A 25,970-nucleotide genomic window follows, 5' to 3' on the forward strand; every position below is an offset into this window, starting at 1 on the left:
TTTCAATGACAATGAAACTGTAAAAGATTTTTCTATTTATATTTTCCAAAACAGGAAAGTTGCAGGACAAGTTCCAAGACATCTTGTCGAAGCTCTTAGACATGTCGGCTGAACCAGCTAGCATCAGGGCCCCGCCTCTGATCCACAAACATAAAATGGAGAACCTAAGCCAGAAGTTCACTCTTGCCATGGGAACCATCCACACCAGCGACCAGCCAGTCCCAAAAACGTGATACAAAGAAAAAAAAGTTAAGTCTACACTCAAGCCCTGTTCATACTTCCTGCGAATGCGAAGCGAATTTTTTGTGTCATAGAGCTGTTTTCGCAGCACGTGTTTTGCGGGAGTTGAACACATTTCAACTTTGTGACGTCACAGGAAGTATGAACTGGGCGAAAGGTGATGAACGTAAATTTATACTCTGGGCATAGAGTTATATATAAGAACTAGAGGGCGCACTGGGCTATATACGCGCTCTGGCATGCGCGTAGGCGGCCATTTTCTAAGTTGACAAAACTGGCATCCCACAGCGTGTGTTTGTGCGGCCATTTGTAAGTTTAACAAAACAGCATCGCGTAGCGTTCATTAAACACAAACTCCAACGTGTATTTCATATTCAACGCGCATGCAGAATGGCATGCGTGTGTCTCCTTGCGGTCCCTTGGCGTTTGTGCAAAAAGCATGACTCGTGCGCCCTCTAGTTCTTATATATATAACTCTAAGACTCTGGGCCAGTGAAGCAAGCTTGAAAGAAAACACTGCAATGCACCAATCAGATGTGCTTTATTGTATTATTTCAATATGCCAAACAGATTTTTCAAATTAGTTTTTTATGTTTGTATAATACTCATAATTGGCTGCAAGAGATCATCTTCTGTCTTTATTTGTTGAGTGAGACAGCCCAGGACCTTTTTCCATAGAGCTGCTTAAGCACAAAAAGATGCTAAGATCACAATGGTTTTGGTTACCAGCGAAAGTTCCATTTTACATATACAATTTGTGACTGGTATCCTGCTCAATTGCGCTAAGCAGGAACTTGTCAAGCCATATGCTCTGCTTTGGGTAAGCAGCTTTATGAAAGAGGACCCTGATAAACGTGTAATAACTAAGGTAATAGAGACCTCCTTGTGCCTTGGTTGACCTTTTTAATAATCCCGAGCACTGTAGATAAGGGGAATCAATGTGTGGTGAAGAGGTTTTCAACTAGTGGTTTAATCCCAACGAGGCCTAGTTCTTGATAATTTTACCGAGACGAAGTCAAGGTAAATTATAAAGAACCAGGCCTCAGCGGGTTTAAACCACTAGTTGAAAACCGATTCAACACACTTTGATTCCCATTCATAAATACCTTTTCGGTCAAAAACATCATCACTTTTTGGTCAAAAAGTAAAATAAATGCAAAAATTATAATTGTTAAATGATTTCTTTCAACACAACACCCCTTCCAGCTATGAAATGGTAAAGCCCTCCGCCGCCCTCGGGTAAACAACTCCTTATAAGGGAATGCTGTGCGCGTATCGCGTTATGTGGCACAACTGTTTTAGCTGTTACTCTCGACCAATAGGAATGAAGAAACTATCTTGGCTTTAAAAACAATTTCCACTCTGACCTTTGCTTGAATGTCAAGCCTTTATGTGATTGCAGAGGTAACAAGTAACAAAACAAAAAAGTGTTTTACAGTTTATTGTACATTTTATTTTGTTTAGTTATTTGATAGTGTTGGCCACCAGAGACTCCAACGATGTTGATAGTGTATATAAATAATGTAAATACCCATCCATTAACTTACTGTACGAATAAAAACACAGGTTGAAATGAATGAGCGATTGTCAGTCCCTTATTCTGTCCTCTCTTATCGAAAGCAACAAATTGCTACATGCGAATCCTGGAACTGGTATTTATTGTTTGTAACTATTAGCTTATATTTTGAGTTGAAACCAACGTTCTTTTCAGAACCACCCCCAACTCATTAGAGATAGTCATTACATGGTGTTACCGCAAACCTTTCTATTCTGTATTTCCACCATGCAAAGTTTCAAATCCTACTTTGATTTGCCTGAGTGCCTAACAGCAGCCACTCAAATCAGCTTTGTGTTTGTTTGCTAATTTCTTAGTATATTGCTTATTTTGTGTTCTTATTCTTATACAACTGGATTTGTTACTATTATTATTATTATTATTATTATTTATTCGGCCAAGATTTCAACAAACAGTGCAAGATACAATATTACTGTACTAAAGAAATACAACAGTATAAAAAACAATGAGTGTAAACTTATGACGCCTAAAACAATTGTAAACCACTTGTACTACACCTGGAATCTACAGGACTTTTTCTGTGTATCCTAGAGTCATCTGAATTGTGAAAATAGTGTTTTTCTGTTGGAATTTTTGTTGAAATTCCTGGTGTTCAGAAAGCTATCTCACTCTTTGGTGGCTGCCTGTGCAGTCATCCACCTAGTCCATGGACATTGTTCGCCCATCTGGGGACAATGGAGGTAAGTATCCTTTTCATTCTCTCCCTGCTTGCTAGACCATTGTACTGTACCGACTCATCTGTGGTCCGCTTTGTTCCATCAGCATCTATTGTGCTTAGTGCTTGCATTCTACCAAAGACACGGCTAGGACTCATCCACCATCGAAGATATCTGAAATGCCCTGTACTTACTATGACAACTCCCCAGCTACTTTTCATCTGGAAATTGTGATCTTTGGTGACATTGCTGTAAATCCCGGCCCTGAAGCTGGAAGTAACTCAAACTCATCAGAAGCTAGTCCAAACTGCAAATTCCTACTCACGGAACAAGCTTCTCAGTCTCCGTTATGCTCCATCCACACGTGCTACAACTCTGCTGCCTTCCTGTATGTTGATATTGCAGAACCTTGGCCTTTTTATAAATCCCAGCACTGTTTACCGACCTACACATCGTGGTAAAAAAGCTGGTCGCTGTATAACTGTTCATAAACCCCATATACCCGAAGTTACACTCCCATCTGTTCTAGCACCTGTGACGCCTGCCAAATCTCAACTCAGCCTTTGTGTTCTGAACACACAGTCCATCTGTAACAAGTATGACGATTTTGCTGATTTTGTTCTGGAAAAAGATCTTGACCTTGTTGCCGTTTCAGAAACATGGCTGAGACCAGATGACAACTTGACATGTCGTCAGTGTACCCCTGCTGGCTACTTCTTTCATCACATCCCAAGACCTCACAAGACTGGTGGAGGAGTTGCAATACTATACAGATCTACTTTATCTGTCTCTGTGAAAAGTAACGGCGTCCAATACACAACTTTTGAATCTCTTCATGCTGAGGTTTCCGGAAACTCTAAATCTGTTCGCCTTGTCATTGTGTACAGACCTGAAAGGGATTCAACCGGCCAACATGTGACTTTCTCAAGTTTTCTTAGGGAGTTTGAGAATCTGATTTTGGAATATCTCCTTCATCCATCAGAAATCATCATCACCGGTGACTTTAACATTCATGTTGATGACATCCACAACAACAATGCAATTCAGTTTAAACATCTACTTCAGGCTTTTGGTCTCACCCAGCATATCAAGGAGCCGACTCATCGTCTAGGTCATTGCCTGGACCATGTCATAACTCGTGACATCACCCCACCTATTGTCTCAAACTTTGTTGTTCTACCTGGATTATCAGACCATTATGCAGTCATGTGTAACTTGAGTCTGTGCAAGCCCAAAGTCCCAACCATTACTGTAAAGAGCCGACAGTGGAAACATGTAAGTTCTCCTGAAGTGTTCCGCGACATAGAAACTCATTTGGCAAAGCTAACAGTCGATCACATCTGCTTGGATTCCTATGTCAACCAATATGAGAGTACTGTCAGTGACGTCTTGGATAAAACGCACCTTGGAAAACAAGATCAGTCAAGGTCCGAACTGAAGTCTCCTGGTTTAATGATGACATTCGTACAGCAAGAAAGATCTGTCGTCAACTGGAGCGGAAATGGCGGAAAAATGGCAAACTGGAAATACAACGACAAGAATATCGCAACCAATGTAAAGTAGTCAGGAATTTAATCAACCAGGCAAAGATCACACATTATTCATCTCAAGTACAAGAATCCTCAGGAGATCAAAAGAAGCTGTTCAAGATAATTGGTAAGTTGTTGCTTAAGCCCAAAACCCCCGTCCTTCCATCCACCTACAATGACCAGGATTTGGCAAATGAGTTCCAGAAATTCTTTGTTACCAAGATTTCAGACATCCGCTCATCATTTTCATCAGTTCCTTACAACGTGCCGCAGACATTGCCACAACTTCAACCAGAGTGTAGACTATCTGTGTTTGAGCCTGCCACTGTTGCTGAGATTCAAAGGGTTATTATGAAATCTCCTTCAAAATCCTGTGAGCTGGATCCAGTGTCAACATCCATGATAAAGCAGAACATCGATATATTTGTACCCTACATCACTAATCTTGTCAACGAATCACTCGGTTCCGGTTGTTTCCCCGATAGCCTCAAAGTTTCCTACATCAGACCGCTCATCAAAAAACCAAACTTGGACAAGGAGGTATTCAAAAACTACAGACCAGTTGCAAACTTAAAATATCTTGGAAAAGTCATCGAACGAGTTGTCTCATCACGCATTTCTGATCACATTCATGCTTTCAACCTGTCCGACGTGTTTCAGTCAGCATACAAGCCTTTCCATGGGACAGAAGCTGCACTAGTCCGTGTGAGCAACGATATTCTTTCTGCAATGGACAGTGGTAACCTAACAGCACTAGTCCTGCTAGACTTGAGTGCTGCGTTTGACACTGTTGATCACAACATCCTTCTCTCTCGGCTCCAGAACCACCTTGGCATAGAGGACACAGCCCTAGCTTGGTGCAAATCGTATCTCCACAACAGAACTCAGCATGTATGTATTGGCACCGCGATATCGGACCCTGTTGTTTTGAACTACTCTGTGCCACAGGGGTCCGTACTCGGCCCGCAGTGGTTTACACTGTACACTTTACCGATTCGTGACATCATCCTGAAATTCAATCTGAATTACCATGTCTATGCAGACGACACTCAGCTATACATCACATTTAAATCTTCTCAAGAAAGCGCCAATGCATCTATTGCAAGACTTGAGAAATGCATCCAAGAGATTCGACGTTGGACACAACAAAACTTCCTGAAGTTAAATGATGATAAGACAGAGTTCCTTCTATTTGGATCACGTCAACAGTTAACAAAGGTTTCAGTGCCATACATTTCCATCGGTGATGCTCAGATAGCTCCCTCGCTGAAAGCTCGGAACTTAGGGGTTATTTTTGACTCATCGATGACACTTCAACCACACATCAACAACATCGTTCGTCTGTCATCATACCACATCAGGAATATTGGTAAGATTCGCAAGTACTTGGACAAAAGTGCCACTGAAAAGGTCATTCATGCATTTGTTACTTCTCGCCTTGACAATGGCAATGCTCTTCTCTACAGTCTTCCTAACAACCAGATTTCCCGACTTCAACGGCTCCAAAATACTGCTGCCCGCATTGTGACACTGTCTAGAAAATCCTGTTCTATCACCCCATGCTCCCTATCTCTCAACGAATCATCTTCAAGCTGATGCTCATTGTCCACAAAGCACTTAATGGCAAGGCTCCCCTCTATATTTCTGAACTTCTTCAAGTTTACACTCCATCAAGAAATCTTCGATCAAGTACCATGCTTCTTCTCATCGAACCCAAGTCTCAGCACTCATGGGGAGACAGGTCTTTTTCTTCAGCTGCGCCACGCATCTGGAATTCTCTACCACTTAATCTTAGATCTTGTCTTTGTACCACAACATTCAAATCTCTTCTTAAAACTTATCTTATGTCACAGTTTTTCAAGGATTAATTTTGTTTTGTCTGTTTTTCTTTGTTTTGTTTTTGTTTTGTTTTTGGTTTTTTACTGCGCCTTGAACACCCAGCAGGGTGGATACGTGTGCATTACAAGTCGTCTTTATTATTATTACTTAATTATTGGCTTACAAGTGCTTAGTATTCACTTAAACCACAAAGTACTGAAAAAGAAACTTAACAATTGGACTATAGTCTTGAAGTCAAGATGTTAATTGTTAAAGCGCGGTGCAGTTACGGGGACAGTACACGCACCCTCGATCCCAGTATGTGTGCGAGTCAAGAGCTACCTATGACCATTGCATACATTACACTGTGACTGGTGCATGAACGGCAATGTGTGTTAGTAACAAATAGGCAGCGGCTAACGACTTGTCATCAAGTCTAATAAGGACCATAACAAAGTGGGTGTACATGTATGTACAACAACAATACATCACTTTAGGTGAGATGATACATGGTGGTGTAGCTCCTTGATCATAACAGCCATTATATTTCCAATCATTTCACGTGGAGATTCGCAGTCGAATCCTACTGATTCGCAGTCAAATCCTACGTACATCATCCACTATTTGAGCCTGGTTTGTGGAGCAGAATGCACAACCTTTCCAACTTTATGTACCGAGCAATTACGATTGGTGTCATGACCGGGATTGGAACCCATTCACTCGACAAATATAAACACCAGAGCTTAGTCCAGTGAAGGACCGCTCAGCAAGACAGACAAGATTATATTCTGGTTACTATTTGTGCAGTTAATACTCTAGTCCCATAGGCCTACTCTGTGAAACTTAGACTTGTAATGTGATGTTGGTAGTGTATAGCCACACATCACTGATCATCACTGCTTGTTTTCCATTTGTGCGCCTGGTGAACAATTTTAACCAGCTGGCGAAGCCGTGCTCGTTTCTGAAAAATATAATCGAAACCAAAATATAAAAAAAGAGGCAGCCCTGAACACTTGGAACGGAAAAATTATCAATAAATTAAAAACAATATATATAATGAATAGGGTAGATGGCCTTAGCTTTCGATCCAATCCGGACCTTCTTCAGAGGCATAAAACAAGTACAAACAAGTACATATCCATTTATAGAAAAAGAGAGGGGAAAGGGATTAAGGAAAGGATCCAGAAAGAAGCGGGAAAATAACAGCCAATCAAAGTTTCTATTTCAGAAACAATATAGGTGGCTATGAACCAATAGGAGTGAAGTGGCGAGGACAAAGGATGTTTAGAATGAAAGGATGGGTTACTGGACCATAAAAGTGGTAAATGTGTTGTCCGACAACAATGCAGGGAGACATGAAAGGGTAGGATTAGAGAGCAAGTTGCATCATGATGCCACTAACAATGGTCAATTAATAAGAATAGCAAGATCAAAGGTATGATGATTTTAAAAATAGGTATGAGGGACCTATGGAAAAAAGGGGGGGGGGTAACTTACATCAGATAGTTACAGTGATGAATTTATAAAAACGACTTTAAATAAGATTAATTTATACTTTATGTACATAATTTATAAAACAATATATATACATATATAGTGATACCTGTTCAAGATCCATGCGCAGATTACACAGTTTGTTGGTTTGGTCTACAGACTTATCCGATGCTAAAGGTTCTCCATATCCCTGTGGTGTCATCATACTCACACGTAAGCGAGTTTCGTCGGATGTAAGCAGCAGACGAATCTATCAATGCGATTAAACTTTCTTAATGAATACATAATGACAAGTTATGCACTAACATAAAATAATAAGTGCGAACAATTATTTTGCGCATATAACGAATTTTGGTGATTCAATAGTTTTTCCGATAAACCCTTCCCACACTTAGGTTGGCAAAAAGAAAGGAACATCGTGATGTTCTCCTTGTAAGTCTACTGCCACCTAGCGTTCGAAAGTCTCACTATTATGTGAAGTATCTCGCGTCAGGCTGTGTTTTGAGTCTTGCGATTGAATGTGGTGTCTTCGTAATGTGCAGTTAAACAAAAAACTTGATTTGACTGTGTGCCGGTGTGGCGGTTTCAGTCTTCCGCCGTGTTCAGTTTTCCGGGACTCAGTACGGCACTAACAATTGACTACTTTCGCTTGCTGTGCGCTGGCGTTGCATGACATCCCGTATTTGGTCATTCGTAAAAACTGAACACGGCGGAAAGTTGAAACTCACCACACCGGTGTTCAAGGGAATTCTGTACGTCAAAATTGTGGTCCCCCATCGATGTGGTCCCCCATATCGATATGGGACATAAACATGAACTGAGGATGATGATTCAAAAGAGGACGATATCAGATTAAGTTTATAAACAGTTTGCCACTGGGGACCGAGTCTCCAGGGGGGTGGGGGGGGGGGCTGTTGAATCTCCCGCCACATCATTCAAACATGATTTCTTTTTTAACAACTTACAAGATACATTAAAATAATTTACCTTGGGGATGAAGTTGAGTAATAGCACACACGTATTGACTATCACAATGGCCACCCCTGGTATCGCAAACATCATGTTGACGTCATCACCCACAATTGTCAAAGTTGGAACGATGAGGGCGACTGTCAAAGCAACGATGTACAGTGACGCAGCTATGTGCTTGCCTGTATAATAAACGATACGAAACTATAATGCGCAAGGGAAAAAAATAAACAGTACGGAAATATATTGCGCAGGGAAAAATACACGGCAGCAGCAAAGTTATGTTTCAATGCGTCCTGAATGTATTAAAGGCAATGGACACTATTGGTAATTGTCAAAGACTAGCCTTCACAGTTAATGTATCTCAATGTATACATGAAATAACCAACCTGTGAAAAATTGAGCTCAATCGGTCATCAAACTTGCGAGATAATAATGAAAGAAGAAAAAACCCTAGTCAATCGAAGTTGTGTGCGTTTGGTTGATTTCGAGACCTGAAGTTCTAAATCTGAGGTCTCGAAATCAAAATTCGTGGAAAACTACTTCTTTCTCGAAATCTATGCCATATCAGAGGGAGCTGTTTCTCAATGTTTTATACCATCAACTTCTCCCCATTACTCGTCACCAAGAAAGGTTTTATGCGAATAATTATTTTGAGTAACTACCAATAGTGTCCACTGCCTTTAACAGGCAAAGGTTACTTTTTACGGACACGTTTGGCACTGGACACCTTGTCAAAGACTAGTGTTCTCACTTGGTGTATTTAGGCCTATCCATGCTATAATAACACATATGTGAGATTTTTTTGCTCACCTTGTCACTGGAGTTGCAAGAGAATGAAAGCAAAAACACCCATTAAACAATTCATGAAACCATCTCAGATGCGTAAAGGCAGTAGACACTATTGGTTATTACTCAAAATAATCGTTAGCATAAAACCTCTCTTGGTAATGAGTAATAGGGAGAGGTTGAAAGTATACAACTTTGTGAGTATTGTAGTTTTCGAGAAAGAAGTAATTTTACCCGAATTTGACTTCGAGACCTCGGGTTTAGAATTTGAGGTCTCGAAATCAAGCATCTGAAAGCACACAACTTCGTGTGACAAAAGGGTGGTTTTTTTCTGTCAATATTTTCTCGCAACTTCGTCGACCGATTGAGCTCAAATTTTTACAGGTTTGTTAATTTTTGCATAATATGTTAGATACCCTTGTGAAGGCTAGTCTTTGACGATTACCTATAGTGTTCAGTGTCTTTAATCAAAGGCTTCAGGCCTGAAGTTTATTATTTTTTTAAGTGATATTTTTTTTTTTTAATACGTTACTTCAGAGGGAGCCGTTTCTTACAATGTTTTTCTATTATCAACAGCTTCCCATTGCTCGTAAAAGTTTGGTTGCTAGAAGTATTCTAGCAACAGTTTTGAGTAATTAACATTAGTATCAAGTGCCTTTAAAGGCAGTGGACACTATTGGTAATTGTCAAAGACACGCCTTCACAGTTGGTGTATCTCAACATATTTTATGCATAGAATAACTAACCTGTGAAAATTTGAGCTCAATCGGTCGTCAAAGTTGCGAGATAATAATGAAAGAAGAAAACACCCTTGTCACACGAAGTTGTGTACGTTTAGATGGTTGATTTCGAGACCTCAAGTTCTAAATCTGAGGTCTCGAAACGGCTTCAGAGGGAGCCGTTTCTCACAATGTTTTATACCATCAACCTCTCCCAATTACTCGTCACCAAGAAAGGTTCTATGCTAATAATTATTTTGAGTAATTACCAAAAGTGTCCACTGCCTTTAATGGAAGCCTTTAATGGTCTGAACTCACTGTCGTTTAGTTGGGAAATGCAAATATTTCTGGTTTCCCAGGCTAGAAACAGTCCAAATGCCAAGAGAACACCCTTCACACCATAAAGGACCAAGGTGAAGTATATATCATGTTTGCTGCTACAGTATTGTATCACTGGAACAATAAATAGTTCTCTCTCAGGTTCAGTCTCGTTTAGCTGCAAAAATTAAGAAGAATAAAGAACAAAATATTTTTGTAGTAATAATTATCAAAGTAATAGATGTTAAATTTGCTTCGGGGATAAACATATTATTGTTGGTTTTTACCCATACACCGATGTGTGTTAGCACTGTATACTCAGTACTATCCCGAGTCCTGTGAAAAAATATCACAGGCATGTTACTCGGATGTTCTCCCACCCTATAGTAACATGCCTGTGATATTTTTTTCACAGGACTCGAGGGGAAGTACTGAGTATACAGTGCTAACACACATCGTTGTATGGGTAAAATCCAATATTAATAATAAAAAAAAACAAAAAAAAACGTAGGCCCCTATTATGTAGCGCGTTAAACACCCAAAGGGCGTCTTAAAGCTCTCCAAACATTAATACCCTTGGTTACTGGGCCATTTCAATCCATTTCTTAAAACTATCTCATAGCAAACATGAGCCCAAACATTCTCCTTTTTTTCGTCTTGAGAAAATCTTAAAGTAAAGTTGACTCTTCCTAAGTTGACTCTTCCTAAAAGTTCTCAAAATATACATCCCTGTGAAGACATCTTGTGAGGTCACGCTATGTTTATCGTATGTGTTGTCGTATCATTCCTTATTCTGAAGACTTTCTATGTTGGGTCCATTGTTCTATTGTATGTAAAAGACCCAACAAGGGCACTCCCGTAAGCCCCCTACACACATCCTCATATCTTGTATTCCCTTTTTGTCTGAGGACTTCCCTTGTGGGGGTCCAGGTTTATCAAAGACTTCCAGTGTACGGTCCATTGTTAAATTGTGTAAAAAGACCCCCGGAAGCCCACACACTGCAAAAACGTTGGTCAAATCATTTGTTGGGCAAAGTAACTTTAACAATTATTGGTCGATAATTGCCCAAACATTTTGTTTGCCCATTCTTTTTTTAAAAAGCGGAACAAAAGTTGGGCAAGTGTTGGGAAAATATTTCGTAATCTGAATTCATTATAACTGTTGGTTACACTTTTGCTTATTTATTGGGCAACTTTTTGGTAATTTTAATTAATCTCGATTGTTGGTTAAAATTATACACATTAGTTGGTCAAAATCGTCCGATCATGCGCACTACGATTAAAGAGTTGCCAAAAAGTTGGGCATTAAACAGTAGAACAAAGATATTTTCCAACATGGCGAGTGGAGGAGTGGCTGTGACGAGCGGGGTTGTCCAGTGGATATAGATCCAATTTGAAGGTGAGTTTTTAACTAAATATGAAGTTGTGTTTTCTATTCAGTCGTACATATAGTCGTGACAATTGCAGAGCGAGCAACACATTGACACTACTGTGATAGTTTCAGTTTTATCATGCCATTATGTGCAACGCCGGTTGTGGCATGTATGCGTGGTTGTTGTGTTGCTTTGTGTATGAAATACATGCATGGAACTATCACTGCATTGCTTGCGCTGCAACTGTCACGACTGTGTACAACAACTGAACAGGAAACACACTTTATTTAGTTAAAAACTAACCTTCCAAAGCATCTACAAACCACTGAGCACCCTCACGATTTTGAGAGAGATGCCAAGGTCACGACTCACCACCGTTTGCCATCGTGGAAAATATATTTTATATGCCTGGTTGTATGACGTATCACAGGAGAAACTGTAAATCAAAGGGTTAAATACATTCACCATTTGTTGGATAACACCGAAAATGGTTAAACATTTTAACTAGATCATGAATAAAATCATCGCCCAATAAGTGGGTAATTGATAATTATTAAATACCCAGAAAATGGGTAAACAAAAAATTACCCAACTGTTGATTACCAAAATATGCCCAACTATTGATAATGAAATATTACCCAATTATTTGGCAATCAGAGCGCCCAACTTTGATGGGTAATACTTTGCCCAAAAGTTGGAGGAGTTCACTATTCGCCCTTAAATGGGTAAAAAGTTGGGCATTTTTTTACCAAATTGTTTTACAGTGCACAAACACACCAAAATTTCTTCATTGTCGAATTGCCTTACCATTTGCTCTAGAGACAACCTGTAAACAGTCGTCGTGTCCAGAGCAATCCAAGCAATAAAAATAAAGCAATCCAAGAAAGCAATGACCAGTACGCCGCAGATTAGTTTCCAGTCCGGTAAATCCTAACGGAAATGAAATAAAAAAAAGAGCAATAAACATCTGAGTTGTTTTACTTTCCAGTGTGTCGTAACGGCTAACTAATCAATTTACGTCAATATTTATGGATATTGCCCTAAATCGCAAATACTCACGTCAATATTCACGTCAATATTTGCGAATTCTGACCAAACGCAAATATTTACGTATATATTCACGTAAATATTCACGATATATGCCCAAATCGCAAATATATTCACGTCAATATTCACGTAAATATTCGCGATTTGTGCCCGAAATTGTGAATATTCACGTAAATATTTCCGTGCTCACTGATAGCAGAACAGTTTGCTATTAAAAGGTGCAAGCGTATTTCACGGGTTAGCAGAAACATTAGGCGCCGGCGGCCATATTGCGCGGTTACCGTGGATTGCATTGTGTCGACGTTATTTATTTACGTCTGATAAGCACCGGAAGGTAAGCATGCCTTTTCTTGTGCTTATACGGTTAGCAGCGCTGTACAAATGGAAATTGCACAGTAAGCACAAAATCGGCCGCTAAGCAGCGCTATTAAATTGGGCCCAAAGTTTTACTTACGATCTTTTTGAAGCGTTTCACAGCCTGTGAGAAGATCACGTGTATACGGTATGTCTTCATGAAGACAGAACCGAAGGCAAGAGACAAACCAACAGATACCAGCATTCGCTCAACCTGCAACGATAACATTAACAAGAAAGAGTAACCGTACGTTCACTTGGGTATATAATTAGTCTGGTCCCCTGTCTGTATCTGCATGACAGGCACCGGTCTTACAAGGGCAATGATTTAATTGGATACAATGATTTCATTGAATAAACACGCTGTGACGTAAGCTTTCCATATCTGCGTTATGATTGGTCCGATGTGATGTAGTGTCAGCTTGCACGTTCGATCGTCTGCATGCATCGCATGTGTGCATATACAATGTGTTACAAATTGTGTATTATCAAGTAATTCACTACTATGAATACTTGTATCAAATACATATAAGGCAGTTGCACTGAAAAGTTTGAGGCTTCAGGCCTGAAGTATTTTTGTTTTGAGTGATTATAATTTTCTCAAAATCTGCGTTACTTTTCAGAGAGAGCCGTTTCTCATAATGTTTTACATTATCAACAACTCTCCAGTGCTCGTTACAAAGATAGTATTAAATGGGCTAACAGTTTTTTGGGGGAGTAGTACCAATAGTGCCAACTGCCTTTAATACGTTTTATACATTTTACTTACATGACACTTGATGACGATGGCGGAGTCAGGCAGGTTAGTCTTATCCCATCCTAAGGCAAAGACTGATGTGTAGAGAAAGAGACAACCGACTACAGTCAGGTTACTCAGGGAAGGGCTTGACATCTTGATAGCTCTGGAAATAAAATATTGTTAAAATAGATAGAAGCGAACTTACTTAAACAGCAAAATAAACAGTCACTAGTTTTGGTCTAACTTTCGGGACGCTATGTGGTAGCGGATTTACCAAGTAAATCCATTGTTTTTTGGTAAGGTGTGACAGCCTATACAACTACGCAAATGGACTTGTAAGTCTGCTGCCATTAAGCTTTTCAAAGTCTTGCATTGTTGCAAAAACAAAGTAGGCATGTTCCATGTGGATGCCTTTGGGTTTCCGTAAAGTACGTTTTTCTTGTCCATCCAGAAAGCTACAAGCTTCAATCCGCGTTTTGCCTGGGGTCGATTTCAAAAATATGTGGATATTTTGACTTCAATTATTTTGTCAATAAAGTTCGAAGAGAATAATGAAAGAAGAAAAAAACCTTGTTGCACAAAAATGTGTGTGCTTTCAGATATGCCTAATAAAAGGTTTCAAGCCTCGAGTCTTTTAATATTTGAGTGAAAAATACATCTTTCTTAGAAAGAAAGAAAAACAGTTCAGAGATTCTCATAATGTTTTAGACAGCTCTCCATTGCTTTTTTTTTCCCCAAGTAAGTTTTTATGCTACAGTTATTTCGAGTAATTACTTCCAGTGGCTTTAATTAAAAAGAAATCAGTTACCATGGGCCCTAACTGATGTATATTTGCAGACCTTTTGTTTTTGAATCGAATGTCAATGAAGAGAAACACCAGTGCCATAGTGGAGCCAAATGAAGCTAAAGAGAACACAACCGCTCGGGTTTTCCAAGAGATTTCAAGAGTCATTTCCTGTTTAGTCACACCATCCACCGGAACGTGGCCACCTGATGAGATAATAATTACAAAATAATTGTAACAAAAAAGGGCGCCACCAAGAGTAAGCATTTTTGTTATATATATTTTTGTTTACATTTTATTATTGGTTTATTGAAATCATTCAAACTTTACAGAGTTTTGTTAAAAATTACAGACAAAAAAACAGTCAGAAATACAATTTGTTTTTATAAGTTAAAAAGTAATTTAGTTGGGGCCATAGCAGGGACTAAATAATATGTAACACATAATTGAGCGTCGAATAAGCAAGCACATAAAAAGAACAGGGCGAATGGATGGGGACAAAAGGCATACCAAGTGAGTGAAAATCTGAAAAGGCGAAAAATCATTATACAAATACAATTAAAGTTTGGTAAACAAATTTTTTTTCGAGGGCCTCGAATCTTTTTGTTTTGAAACTGCAAATCAAGTTGCCGATGGCCAAATAGTCTCGTCTCGAGCATTCTAAAAGCCAAACGGAAGTAGGAGGAAAATGAACAGTTTGTTTTTGTATTCTATTTACGGATGGGTTTTTTCTGCGAGGACATAAAACGTTCCCGATTTTCGGCAATATCTCAAAAAAATGCTACCACTTTTTGATATGACGTTATCAAAGGTTAGTATCGTAGTTTTTTTATATGCAACTTTGTATGATCGAAATCCACAACGGGTTCCAACGACAAAACTGTATCCAATCCCCCAATGTGAATGTCAAGGTTACCACAGGGGCTATAGCTTTGAACAAAAACTAAACAGGGTCAGATGATGGGAGTTGCTTACGAAAAGACGATTGCTATGGAAAAGCCCACCAAGACCTGGAAATCTTTACGTCGGGAAGTGGTGCCACTGGCAATCTTATCAACAATGAATTGTATCTTCCCTCTTTCCCCTGCTCTACATTTTGTTTGTATAGAAAATTACAAGGGAGTCCGCAATTTAAAGACACTGGACTCCTTTGGTAATTGTCAAAGACTTGGTGTATCTCAACAAATTATGTAAAAAAAAAATAAATAAAAAAAAAATGGTCGTCGAAGTTACGAGATAATAAAAGAAGAAAAAAAAAAACGCCCGTGTCACATGAAGCTGTGTGCTTTGACATGCTTGATTTTGAGAGCTCAAAATCTTATTTTGGGGTCTCGAAATCAAATTCAAATATTTTAGTGGAAAATTACTTGTCTCTCGAAAACCAAAATAACGAGAGGAGGTTGTCAGATTAAACCAAGACTAGAAGACAACCTAGGCAGACAAACTGCAAACAAGGAGACAAGAACAACAAAATATAGGACCTTATAAAAATATAGGACCTTATAAAAATTATAAACAAGCGGGCAGATTATGTCTACATAGTCTACCTTGCCATTTGATGCCAGTGTCTCCATAATTGAGAAGCTGTTGCGAGTTTGTCTCGTAAACCATCACTGTCTCAAGATGTTCCCCTGTAACAAAACAAAAGAGAGATGTCGATTTTAAAGGAAGTGGACACTATTGGTAATTACTCAAAATAATTATTAGCATAAAACCTTTCTTGGTGACGAGTAATGGGGAGAAGTTGATGGTATAAAACTTTGTGAGAAACGGTTCCCTCTGAAGTGCCATAGTATTCGAGAAAGAAGTAATTTTCCACGAATTTGATTTCGAGACCTCAGATTTAGAACTTGAGGTCTCGAAATCAACCATCTAAACGCATACAACTTCGTGTGACAAGGGTGTTTTCTTCTTTCATTATTATCTCGCAAGTTCGATGACCGATTTAGTTTAAATTTACACAGGTTTGTTACTTTATGCATATGTTGAGACACACCAACTATCAAGGCTACACTGTAAAAAGTATCCGTATTTTAACGGACTCCGTAAAGTGAATTATTCCGTAAATTTCGCCGTTATTTTACGGGTTTTCCGTATGTGCAAATATTAATTATGCTAATTAGCGTAATTACAATCAACCACGTTTGCCCAAACACCTACACATAATAAAGTACATGTAGGTACATATTTAGTTTCAGCCACAACCGTGTACACATGTACAAACCCACGTTAAGGGATTTTATATTTTACGGAATGAAAAACTTTGTCCGTGTACTTTTGCTTCAGGAATACGGATTTTTTTTTCCGGCAGCAAAATTACCGGAACTTTTTTCTCATGGGGGGGGGGGGACAATAAACCCCCTCGTTAAACGCCTGCGGTAATATTCATGGCGATTATTTTTGTATAATGATAAAATGGACAATAGCTTTTCAAGGCTTTTATCTGGCTCAATGCTGATTATTTGCGAAGGCGTTAGTTTTCGACAATATCGCCACAAATGATAAATACAGTTTCCTTTGTGTTTACTATAATGAGCGTTTTGTTGGGTTAGAGCTAACATTATTTCATCATCATTAGCTTCGACAAGTCAACTGTGAAGGGATGAATCAATAATGATCTATAAAAAACTAGATGGATTCACCAATGCGTAGACCTACTAATGACTATCTAGTTTTATTTTGATGTTTCTTTTTACTCTACAAACAAAAGCTATAGCGAGGTTTACTCCTATACCGCATTATACAGTGTATCACTTTAGGTGGCTGGGCGGTTCAGTGGCTAAATGGTTAAGACTGTGATGTTAATAGTATAGATAAGTCCTTGACAATTCTAGAGCAGTGTCCAACCAACTAGACCACTGAGATTGCCCGGTAGCTAGATGCAGTTCAAATGCTCTATATTTTGTCCTAAATAATAGGATGTAGCTCGGAACGATTAAATCACATGATTGCGTAAAGTATAAACGAAAGAAAACGAAAGGAAACAAAATGACAAAACGGGGAAAGGGTACGTAATCTTGACCCAATAAACTGCATAATCCCAAAAAGGATTAGTTAAAATAAGAATAGAGACATTGGATTATTAAAATTCGTTTTAACGAAAATGTAATAAAGCTCCATTACAAAATGAATCTTAAATTAAATGAAGAATGTCTTATTTTTAAACCTTGGGCTTGCTGTATATAAACTCTCTCGCCTTGGCGTTGTCCTCTTTCAATCAAAAATTTTCCCTGCAAGAAATGGAACGGTAAAGCAGATTATGAGATCATTGTAGACTGGCTTTACTCATGGAATTTTCTCTTGAACAATACAATAAAATGCAAGGCCAAATTATTGGCAAAACATGATGCACTGTTTCGCATTTTTTAAATAAAAAAAAAAAAAAAAAAATCCGTAAAGGTACGTCATTGTTTTAACCTTGCGATGCCAATATAATGTTCAATCCTATGAATGGCATTAGAGTAAGCCAGCATGCAGTGTGCTGGGAAAACTTGTCCACCTCATTTGCAATGTTGAATTTCGTACGTTTTCCAAAGCTAGTTTCTTTTCCTGACGTTAAACAGAAAGTTTAAAGGCACTGAGATGGACAACATTGCTAAAACTTAAAATAATTTGTTGCATTAAAACGTACTTGGTAACGAGCAAATGGAGTTATTGATATTAAAAACATTTTTAGAAACGACTCTCTCTAAAGTAACTTCATTTTTGAGAAAGATGTAATTTCTCTCTCAAAATAATTCACAAACTTCAGACATGAAGCCTTTAATTATGCAAAGCACACAAAGTATTGCGACGAGGGTATTTTTTCTTTCATTTTTCTCTTGCAACTTCGAAGACAAATTGAGTCAAAATGTTCATAGGTTTGTTATTTTATGCATATGTTGGGAACCACCAAGTAAGAAAACTGGTCTTTGACAATTACCAAAGGTGTCCTGTGCTTTTAAGCTGTTTGAATTGTGTACAATTAAAACATAAGAAGTAGTCAACTGTTTACCAATAATCCCGTGAAGTCGAGGTTGTCAGCGTTCTTCAGAATGACTCTAGCCATCTCGTCATCGGAGTAGCTGAAATCTTCGAGTCGTCGTGGAGGATCAAGACGCTGCAGGTCAGCTATGGAAGCATTCAGAGCTAATGCTACGGCTATAATACCGTCATAGGTGTAATAAAGCACAGTGTCGTCAGGGAACTCGTTGTTGTAGTACTGATAATGTTCAGGGAGGGGCTTCTGAAACGTCAACAAAAATTATATTTGAAAACAATAGTTGGTCTGAAAGATATCTCAAATTGTCTTTGAAACAGCGGACCGGTATGTGTCGTAAAAAACCCCAGCGGATACACGACCTTGCCTATGCTACTAAAACTTGTAAATATGTTGTTTCTCTCAAGTCAGAAAAAAATGAACTTTCCATTGCTCGTTGTTGTAGTAGTGATAATGATCATAATGGTCAGGAAGGGGCTTCTGAAACGTCAACACAAATTATATTTGAAAAAGTTGGTTGGTCTGAAACATATCTCAAATTGTGTGGGTTTTCTTTGAAACAGCGGACCAGTTTGTGTCGTAAAAACTCCAGCGGATAAACGACCTTGCCTATGCTACTAACACTTGTAAACATGTTGTTTCTCAAGTCAAGGAAAATGTGATTTAATTAAAAATCATACGCAGAGAACTTTGAAAAATGCTTAGCCAAGGGCTAACTGCCAGTGTCACGAACTAGTGGTAAGCTAGAGCTAGTTTAAGTTTGCAATTGCGTGTAGCTTTCGGGATGTATCCATTATGATTGGTACTCGCCACTCCATTGAAGTTCACTTCATCTAGCTGCACCCGTCGAGGGTTTCCATTGAATAGCAGAGTAGAGTTAACGGCTGATGTGATCTGCTCCTGCGTGCAAGGGTCAATGACTGATTGAGGGGCGTTCAGCCAAAATGCGTTGTTTGCCCAGCCTGGTGCTACCCACACATACTTAGCTCCATAAACTCCAGAAATGTACGCCTTTGGAAGCAAAGCCGGAAAACACATGTCTGTGTATTAGTTAATTCCGACTGATCATCATTTTTTTTTTAATAACCATCAGTCCAAAAGTTAAACAAGAAATCTAGTAATGGAACTTAAAGACTAACTAATTACACACATCTGATTAAGTAGTTACGAAAGTTCGTGCATATTTGTATGTAATTAGTTAAGTGCTATTCACACGGCAGCAAATTTAACTGGGGTCCCTTGCTGAACGTTTAGCATTATAAAATGTAGCAATGTTTGACAATATTTAGCAAGAGAACGTGGACAGCAGAAACAATTGTTGCCCTTTCACACGGGGTACATTTTGTCAACTTTTACAAACGTGCTAAAGTTTAGCAAGGGACCCTTGCTAAATTGCTATCGTGTGAAAGGGGCTTTAGTCTGTAAAGGCTATACCACTGATTTTGTTGTAAACCCTTTTTACCGTATTTCCCTTGAACACGATGCCCCCCCCCAAAAAAAAAAAAAAAAAAAAAAACTGACGAAGGAAGTTTTGCCTCATTGAGGCACTTTAAATTATAGGCAATTATCTGTTTTAGGTAGTTCCAAAGTATTTCGCACAATAGAAGTACTTTTTAGTGGCCTGGTGATGGTGTCGTGTGAAAGGGGCTTTGGTCTGTAAAGGCTATACCACTGATTTTGTTGTAAACCCTTTTTGCGGTATTTCCCTTGAACACGATGCCCCCCCCCCCCCAAAAAAAAAAAAATAAAAATAAAAAAAAAACTGACGAAGGACGTTTTGCCTCATTGAGGCACTTTAAATTATAGGCAATTATCTGTTTTAGGTAGTTCCAAAGTATTTCGCATAATAGAAGTACTTTTTAGTGGCCTGGTGATGGTGGATTCATTAGTTGTTGTTATTTATTTTCACATCTCATGCAGCAGAACACCCTTACCTGACAGAAAAGTTTCAGCAGTTCATGTTGGAAGAAGCCGGTAAATATAATCCGTGCATCTTGGCGCTAGAAATGTAAAGAAAATACAAACTGTAAATAGTAAAACTGTAGCAAACGCTTTGGTGTTTAAAAATAGTAATTCATAAATACCTCAGACAGTTTCGCTATTCCTATCGGTGGAGAGCGCGTCACGTGGGGGTGTTTAAACCTTTGATAATGACCAGTGTTTATAACCGGTTGTGAGCGGGACAGTTTCTTCAATCCTATTGGTCGAGAGCAGAGGCTGGAACAGTTGTGCCACATAACGCGATACGCGCGACGCGCACAGCAAACTCCTTATAAGGAGTTGTTGACCCGATCCCCCGAGGGCCATACCATTTCAAAGCTGGAGGGGTGTTGTGTTGAAAGAAATCATTGAACAATTATAATTTTTGCATTTATTTTACTTCTTGACAAAAAGTGTTGATATTTTTTTTACCGAAATGGAATTTATGAATGGGAATCAAAGTGTGTTGAATCGGTTTTCAACTAGTTGTTTAAACCCGCCGAGGCCTGGTTCTTTATAATTTACCTTGACTTCGTCTCGGTAAAATTATCAAGAACCAGGCCTCGTTGGGATTAAACCACTAGTTGAAAACCTCTTCACCACACATTGATTCCCCTTATCTAAAGTGCTCGGGATTATTACAAAGGTCAACCAAGGCACTAGGAGGTCTCTATTACCTTAGTTAGTACACGTTTATCAGGGGCCTCTTTCATAAAGCTGCTTACCCAAAGCAGAGCATATGGCTTGACATGTTCCTGCTTAGCGCAATTGAGCAGGATACCAGTCACAAATTTGATAATTTACCTCGACTTCGTCTCGGTCAAATTATCAAGAACCAGGCCTCGTTGGGTTTAAAAAACACGTTGAAAACCTCTTCACCACATATTGATTCCCTTTAAATCAAGTATCACATTCTTTCTAATTTAAATTTGGCCCTTACATGGGTCCTATTTTTGTTAGTTTTCAATACCAGGGTCGGTCCCCGGAAAAAAACACTAGCAGTGTTACCAGTAGCTTTTAAAATGCCTGCTAAGAAAAGTTGATGAAGAGAAGTTCTGTTTTAGATGTGGGTTGGAACTGAAATTCCTGTCATGAAATCAAACTTGGAGTCACAGAGGTGAAAGAAACAGAGGAAATTACTTACTGATGCCACAAAACTGTTTTGTTTCTTTGTGGCGTGTCGTGTGTCAGAGCAGTCTCGTTCACCGCTGACCCAAGGAGGCTGATGTTGCCAGCATCTGGACCCAATTTCATAGAGCTGCTAAGCACAAAAATTTGCTTAGCATGACATTTTTTGCCTTGATAAAAACAGGATTACCAACCAAATTTCCACGTGATTTTCTGATAAGCAAACAACAGCTGAAAACCTGTAACAAGCAAAATGCAACTAATGAACAATTAATTGTCAATCCTATTTTTATCAAGGAAGAAATTTCATGCTAAGCAAATTTTTCTGCTTAGCAACTCAATGAAATTGGGCCCAGATTACAGGTTCGAATCCCGGACATGACACTTGTTCCCAAAAGCAGGACACTTGGCCAAAATTACTTCGTAAAACGTTGGGACGGGGGGAGCACTCTATAGCTGCCCTATGAGGCTCCTGAAGATATAATTGCCGAAATCCTTACGGACTGTGAAGGTGGTAACCCTGTTTCAGCCGCAGGAGTAGGTGGCTCCTGGTGGATGATACCCACGCCTACATCCTTAAAAGCTGTGAAGGGGGTAACCCTGTTTCAGCCCCAGGAGTAGGTGGAATCTAGTGGATGATACCCATGCCTACATCCTTACGGACTGTGAAGGGAGTAACCCTCTTTCAGCCCCAGGAGTAGGTGGCTTCTAGTGGATGATACCCATGCCTACATCCTTACGGACTGAAGGGGGTAACCCTGTTTCAGCCCAAGGAGTAGGTGGCTTCTAGTGGATGATACCCATGCCTACATCCTTACGGACTGTGAAGGGAGTAACCCTCTTTCAGCCCCAGGAGTAGGTGGCTTCTAGTGGATGATACCCATGCCTACATCCTTACGGACTGTGAAGGGGGTAACCCTGTTTCAGCCCAAGGAGTAGGTGGCTTCTAGTGGATGATACCCATGCCTACATCCTTACGGACTGTGAAGGGGGTAACCCTGTTTCAGCCCCAGGAGTAGGTGGAATCTAGTGGATGATACCCATGCCTACATCCTTACGGACTGTGAAGGGAGTAACCCTCTTTCAGCCCCAGGAGTAGGTGGCTTCTAGTGGATGATACCCATGCCTACATCCTTACGGACTGAAGGGGGTAACCCTGTTTCAGCCCAAGGAGTAGGTGGCTTCTAGTGGATGATACCCATGCCTACATCCTTACGGACTGTGAAGGGAGTAACCCTCTTTCAGCCCCAGGAGTAGGTGGCTTCTAGTGGATGATACCCATGCCTACATCCTTACGGACTGTGAAGGGGGTAACCCTGTTTCAGCCCAAGGAGTAGGTGGCTTCTAGTGGATGATACCCATGCCTACATCCTTACGGACTGGGAAGGTGGTAAACCTGTTTCAGCCCCAGGAATAGGTGGCTTCTAGTGGATGATACCCATGCCTACATCCTTACAGACTGTGAAGGTGGTAAGCTTGTTTCAGCCCCAGGAGTAGGTGGCTTCTGGTGGATGATACCCACGCCTACATCCCTAAAAGCTGTGAAGGGAGTAACCCTGTTTCACCCCAAGGAGTAGGTGGCTTCTAGTGGATGATACCCGCGCCTACATCCTTACAGACTGTGAAGGTGGTAACCTTGTTTCAGCCCCAGGAGTAGCTGGCTTCTGGTGAATGATACCCACGCCTACATCCTTAAAAGCTGTGAAGGGGGTAACCCTGGTCACCCCAAGGAGTAGGTGGCTTCTAGTGGATAATACCCATGCCTACATCCTTACGGACTGGGAAGGTGGTAAACCTGTTTCAGCCCCAGGAGTAGGTGGCTTCTCGTGGATGATACCCCCTCCCTATCCTTACAGACTGTGAAGGTGGTAACTCTGTTTCAGCCCCAGGAGTAGGTGGCTTCTAGTGGATGATACCCATGCCTACATCCTTACAGACTGTGAAGGTGGTAGCCCTGTTTCAGCCCCAGGAGTAGGTGGCTCCAAGTGGATGCTACCCACACCTACATACTGTGAAGGGGGTAGCCCTGTTTCAGCCCAGGGAGCAGTTGGCAATGTGCCCCCTGGTTGATAGTTGATTTGGGTCAAATGCCAAAAAATTGTAAGTAAAGCCCTCGCATTACAGTGGCTGTCCGATTTTGTGGTGTTAGGCAGTTACAAAAAAATCCCATAACCGAAGAACCTACCTTGATGCTTTGAAGATGGAAATCAAATTTGGATAAATCTTTGACGCGCTCAGACAAAACAACCTGCATATCGTTAGCCTCCAAGATTAGCCGAAATATTTCCATTTGCTGCATATGAAAAACACAAAAAAAAAAAAAAAAAAAACAGTCACAAATTGAAATTGCAAACAATAGCATTATGAAACACTAAATCGTAATAACGCACGCTGCATGCAGAAGGTCGAATGTACAAACTGACACTATACATTACCTCGGACCAATCATAAAGCCCGGTTCATACTTCCTGCGAATGTTTCGTGCTATGCGAATTTCATTGCGTCACAAAGGGGAAAGGAGCGCGGGCAATTGTTGCGTCACCAAAATTCACTTCGCCTTCGCATTCGCAGGAGGTATCCGGGCATCAGAAAGTCTTTGTCGCAGCACGTTCATCCAATGGACCCTTCCCATGAAATATGCTAATTACATTCACGCATGCATACAGACCCTGATGGTTGGCAATCGCCATAAAGTTGTGCACTAAGCAGACGCGCAATCGCGTCTGCGTCACGCACCCATTAGCCGTGTACAAAACAGCGCGATGTTCCCACATTTTGCCAACCAAAACGTTAGTGCGCACGCGCTATGTGCAATTTACATATTTCATGGGAAGGTCTATTAAATCATTGTATCCAATGTTGGACCAGTGCCTGTGTTTATCCTTGCGAGAAAAAAAACAGGGGAGCAATCTCATTATCGCTCTTTCTTTCATTGAGGGCTCTGTTTGGGCGTGTGACAAAGAGCCGTAGGCCGTTTCCGAATTGGCGGCTACGGCTACGACTACGGCTGGACCGCCGAGTAGTCATGCATTGAAGTATAGGACTCCCTTAGTAACACCCCTGGCAACGGTCGTATCCGCAGCCGTAGCCACCAATTCGGACACTGCCGTATACTGCGAGAGGTACGACAATTTGCGATTAGAAGCCATTTTGTTCCCCACGAAACGCATGGGCGAACACGGGAGGCCAGACTAGGGTTGTGTTGCATTTGGAGACAAATGGCGTCCAGCAACCACGGGACCAAAGAAAACTGGTCCCTCCATGGTGCAACTCTCTCAATACACAGCTCTGTTGTGACGTCACATGCAAGGGGTCTACTTATACACTTTAGCAAACTCACCTCCGCAAATTGCTGGGACTCCTCGTAAATGAAGGCAACTCGACGCCAGCCCATCTTCTTAAGCACTTTCACTATTGCTATACAGCTTAGTACTGGGTTGAAAATTGCTCGTACGGTGTATGGATACACAGACCTGTCCTCTAACTTCCGTGCCGATGATAAACCAAACTACAGTGAAAAGAACAACGACAACTGTTTAACCGCGCGATGTCACTTCGGCCTTGTCGATCTGCAGCCAGTAAACCGTCAGGAAACGGGGATAACTCATATGTAGTGTTTACTTCGCACTTTGTTTGCAAAGCTAGCAGCCTTCTAGAAGTGAAGAAACAGTTTAACTAAACAAAATTAAAAATATTAATTTCCAATTTGTTTTTATAGTTATTCACCTAAGACAGTTTCACTATTCCTATTGGTGTAGAGCGCGTCACGTGGGGTGTTTAAACCTTTGATAATGACCAGTAAAAAATGTTGAAACATGGGCGTGACACGCGAGCTTGCACCTGTGCTTATAAGACAGTTTATTCATTCATATTGGTATAGAGAGCAACGGCCGGGACAGTTGTGCAACATCACGCGATATACGCACGACGCGCACAGCAATCTCCTTATAAGGAGTTGTTTACCCCGAGGGCCTAACCATTTCATAGCTGGAGGGGTGTTGTGTTAAAAGAAATCATTGAACAATATTTAAAAAAAATTGCATTTATTTTACTTTTTGACAAAAACTGTTGATGTTTTTTGACCGAAAAGGTATTTATGAATGGGAATCAAAGTGTGTTGAATCGGTTTTCAACTAGTGGTTCAAACCCGCCGAGGCATGGTTCTTCGTCCCGGTAAAGTTATCAAGAACCAGGCATCGGCGGGTTTAAACCACTTGTTGAAAACCTCTTCACCACACATTGATTCCCTTAGTATACTTCATACTGTAAAACTGCACAATTTGTGTGCACAAGCCTATGTATAACGTGTTTGTTAACTGGAGATTCCGAATCCTTACGGGAGCATGGACCAAATCAATCGGACTTGTCAAAGAATAGAGCTTAAAGGCACTGGGCAATTTTGGTAATCACTCATAAATAAATATTAGCATAAAACCTTATACTTGGTAACGAGTAATGGAGAGCTGTTGATAGTATAA

The 25,970-nt window shown here is 40.2% G+C and overlaps 2 protein-coding genes across 3 annotated transcripts in view; one reads left to right on the forward strand and one right to left on the reverse strand.

The window, feature by feature from the left end:
• LOC139951591 (ubiquitin carboxyl-terminal hydrolase 28-like) overlaps positions 1-1,817 on the forward strand; it is a 33,409-nt gene extending 31,592 nt beyond the window's left edge. The window contains exon 10 of the mRNA XM_071950552.1: positions 55-1,817. Within this exon, the coding sequence (XP_071806653.1) occupies positions 55-233 (179 nt within the window). The 3' untranslated portion in view covers positions 234-1,817. The remainder of the gene's footprint in view (positions 1-54) is intronic.
• On the reverse strand, positions 362-24,977 carry LOC139951590 (gamma-aminobutyric acid type B receptor subunit 2-like). 2 transcript variants are annotated; one of them, XM_071950551.1, is made up of 15 exons: positions 24,833-24,977; positions 23,678-23,785; positions 20,319-20,384; positions 19,195-19,284; positions 18,400-18,630; positions 17,572-17,635; positions 15,953-16,036; positions 14,461-14,611; positions 13,652-13,784; positions 12,983-13,096; positions 12,289-12,411; positions 10,109-10,286; positions 8,301-8,464; positions 7,423-7,563; positions 362-6,780 (listed from the first exon to the last, which is right to left on the reverse strand). In XM_071950551.1, the coding sequence occupies exons 1-15, from the start codon at positions 24,884-24,886 to the stop codon at positions 6,703-6,705; spliced, it is 1,779 nt and encodes a 592-aa protein (XP_071806652.1). In that variant the 5' UTR covers positions 24,887-24,977; the 3' UTR covers positions 362-6,702. The 2 variants fall into 2 exon arrangements, with proteins under 2 accessions (XP_071806652.1, XP_071806651.1); XM_071950550.1 differs by having other exon boundaries at positions 19,195-19,395.
• Positions 24,978-25,970: the final 993 nt, after the last annotated feature.

The sequence above is a fragment of the Asterias amurensis genome, chromosome 19, assembly GCF_032118995.1.
Source record: "Asterias amurensis chromosome 19, ASM3211899v1".
NCBI lineage: Eukaryota > Metazoa > Echinodermata > Asteroidea > Forcipulatida > Asteriidae > Asterias > Asterias amurensis.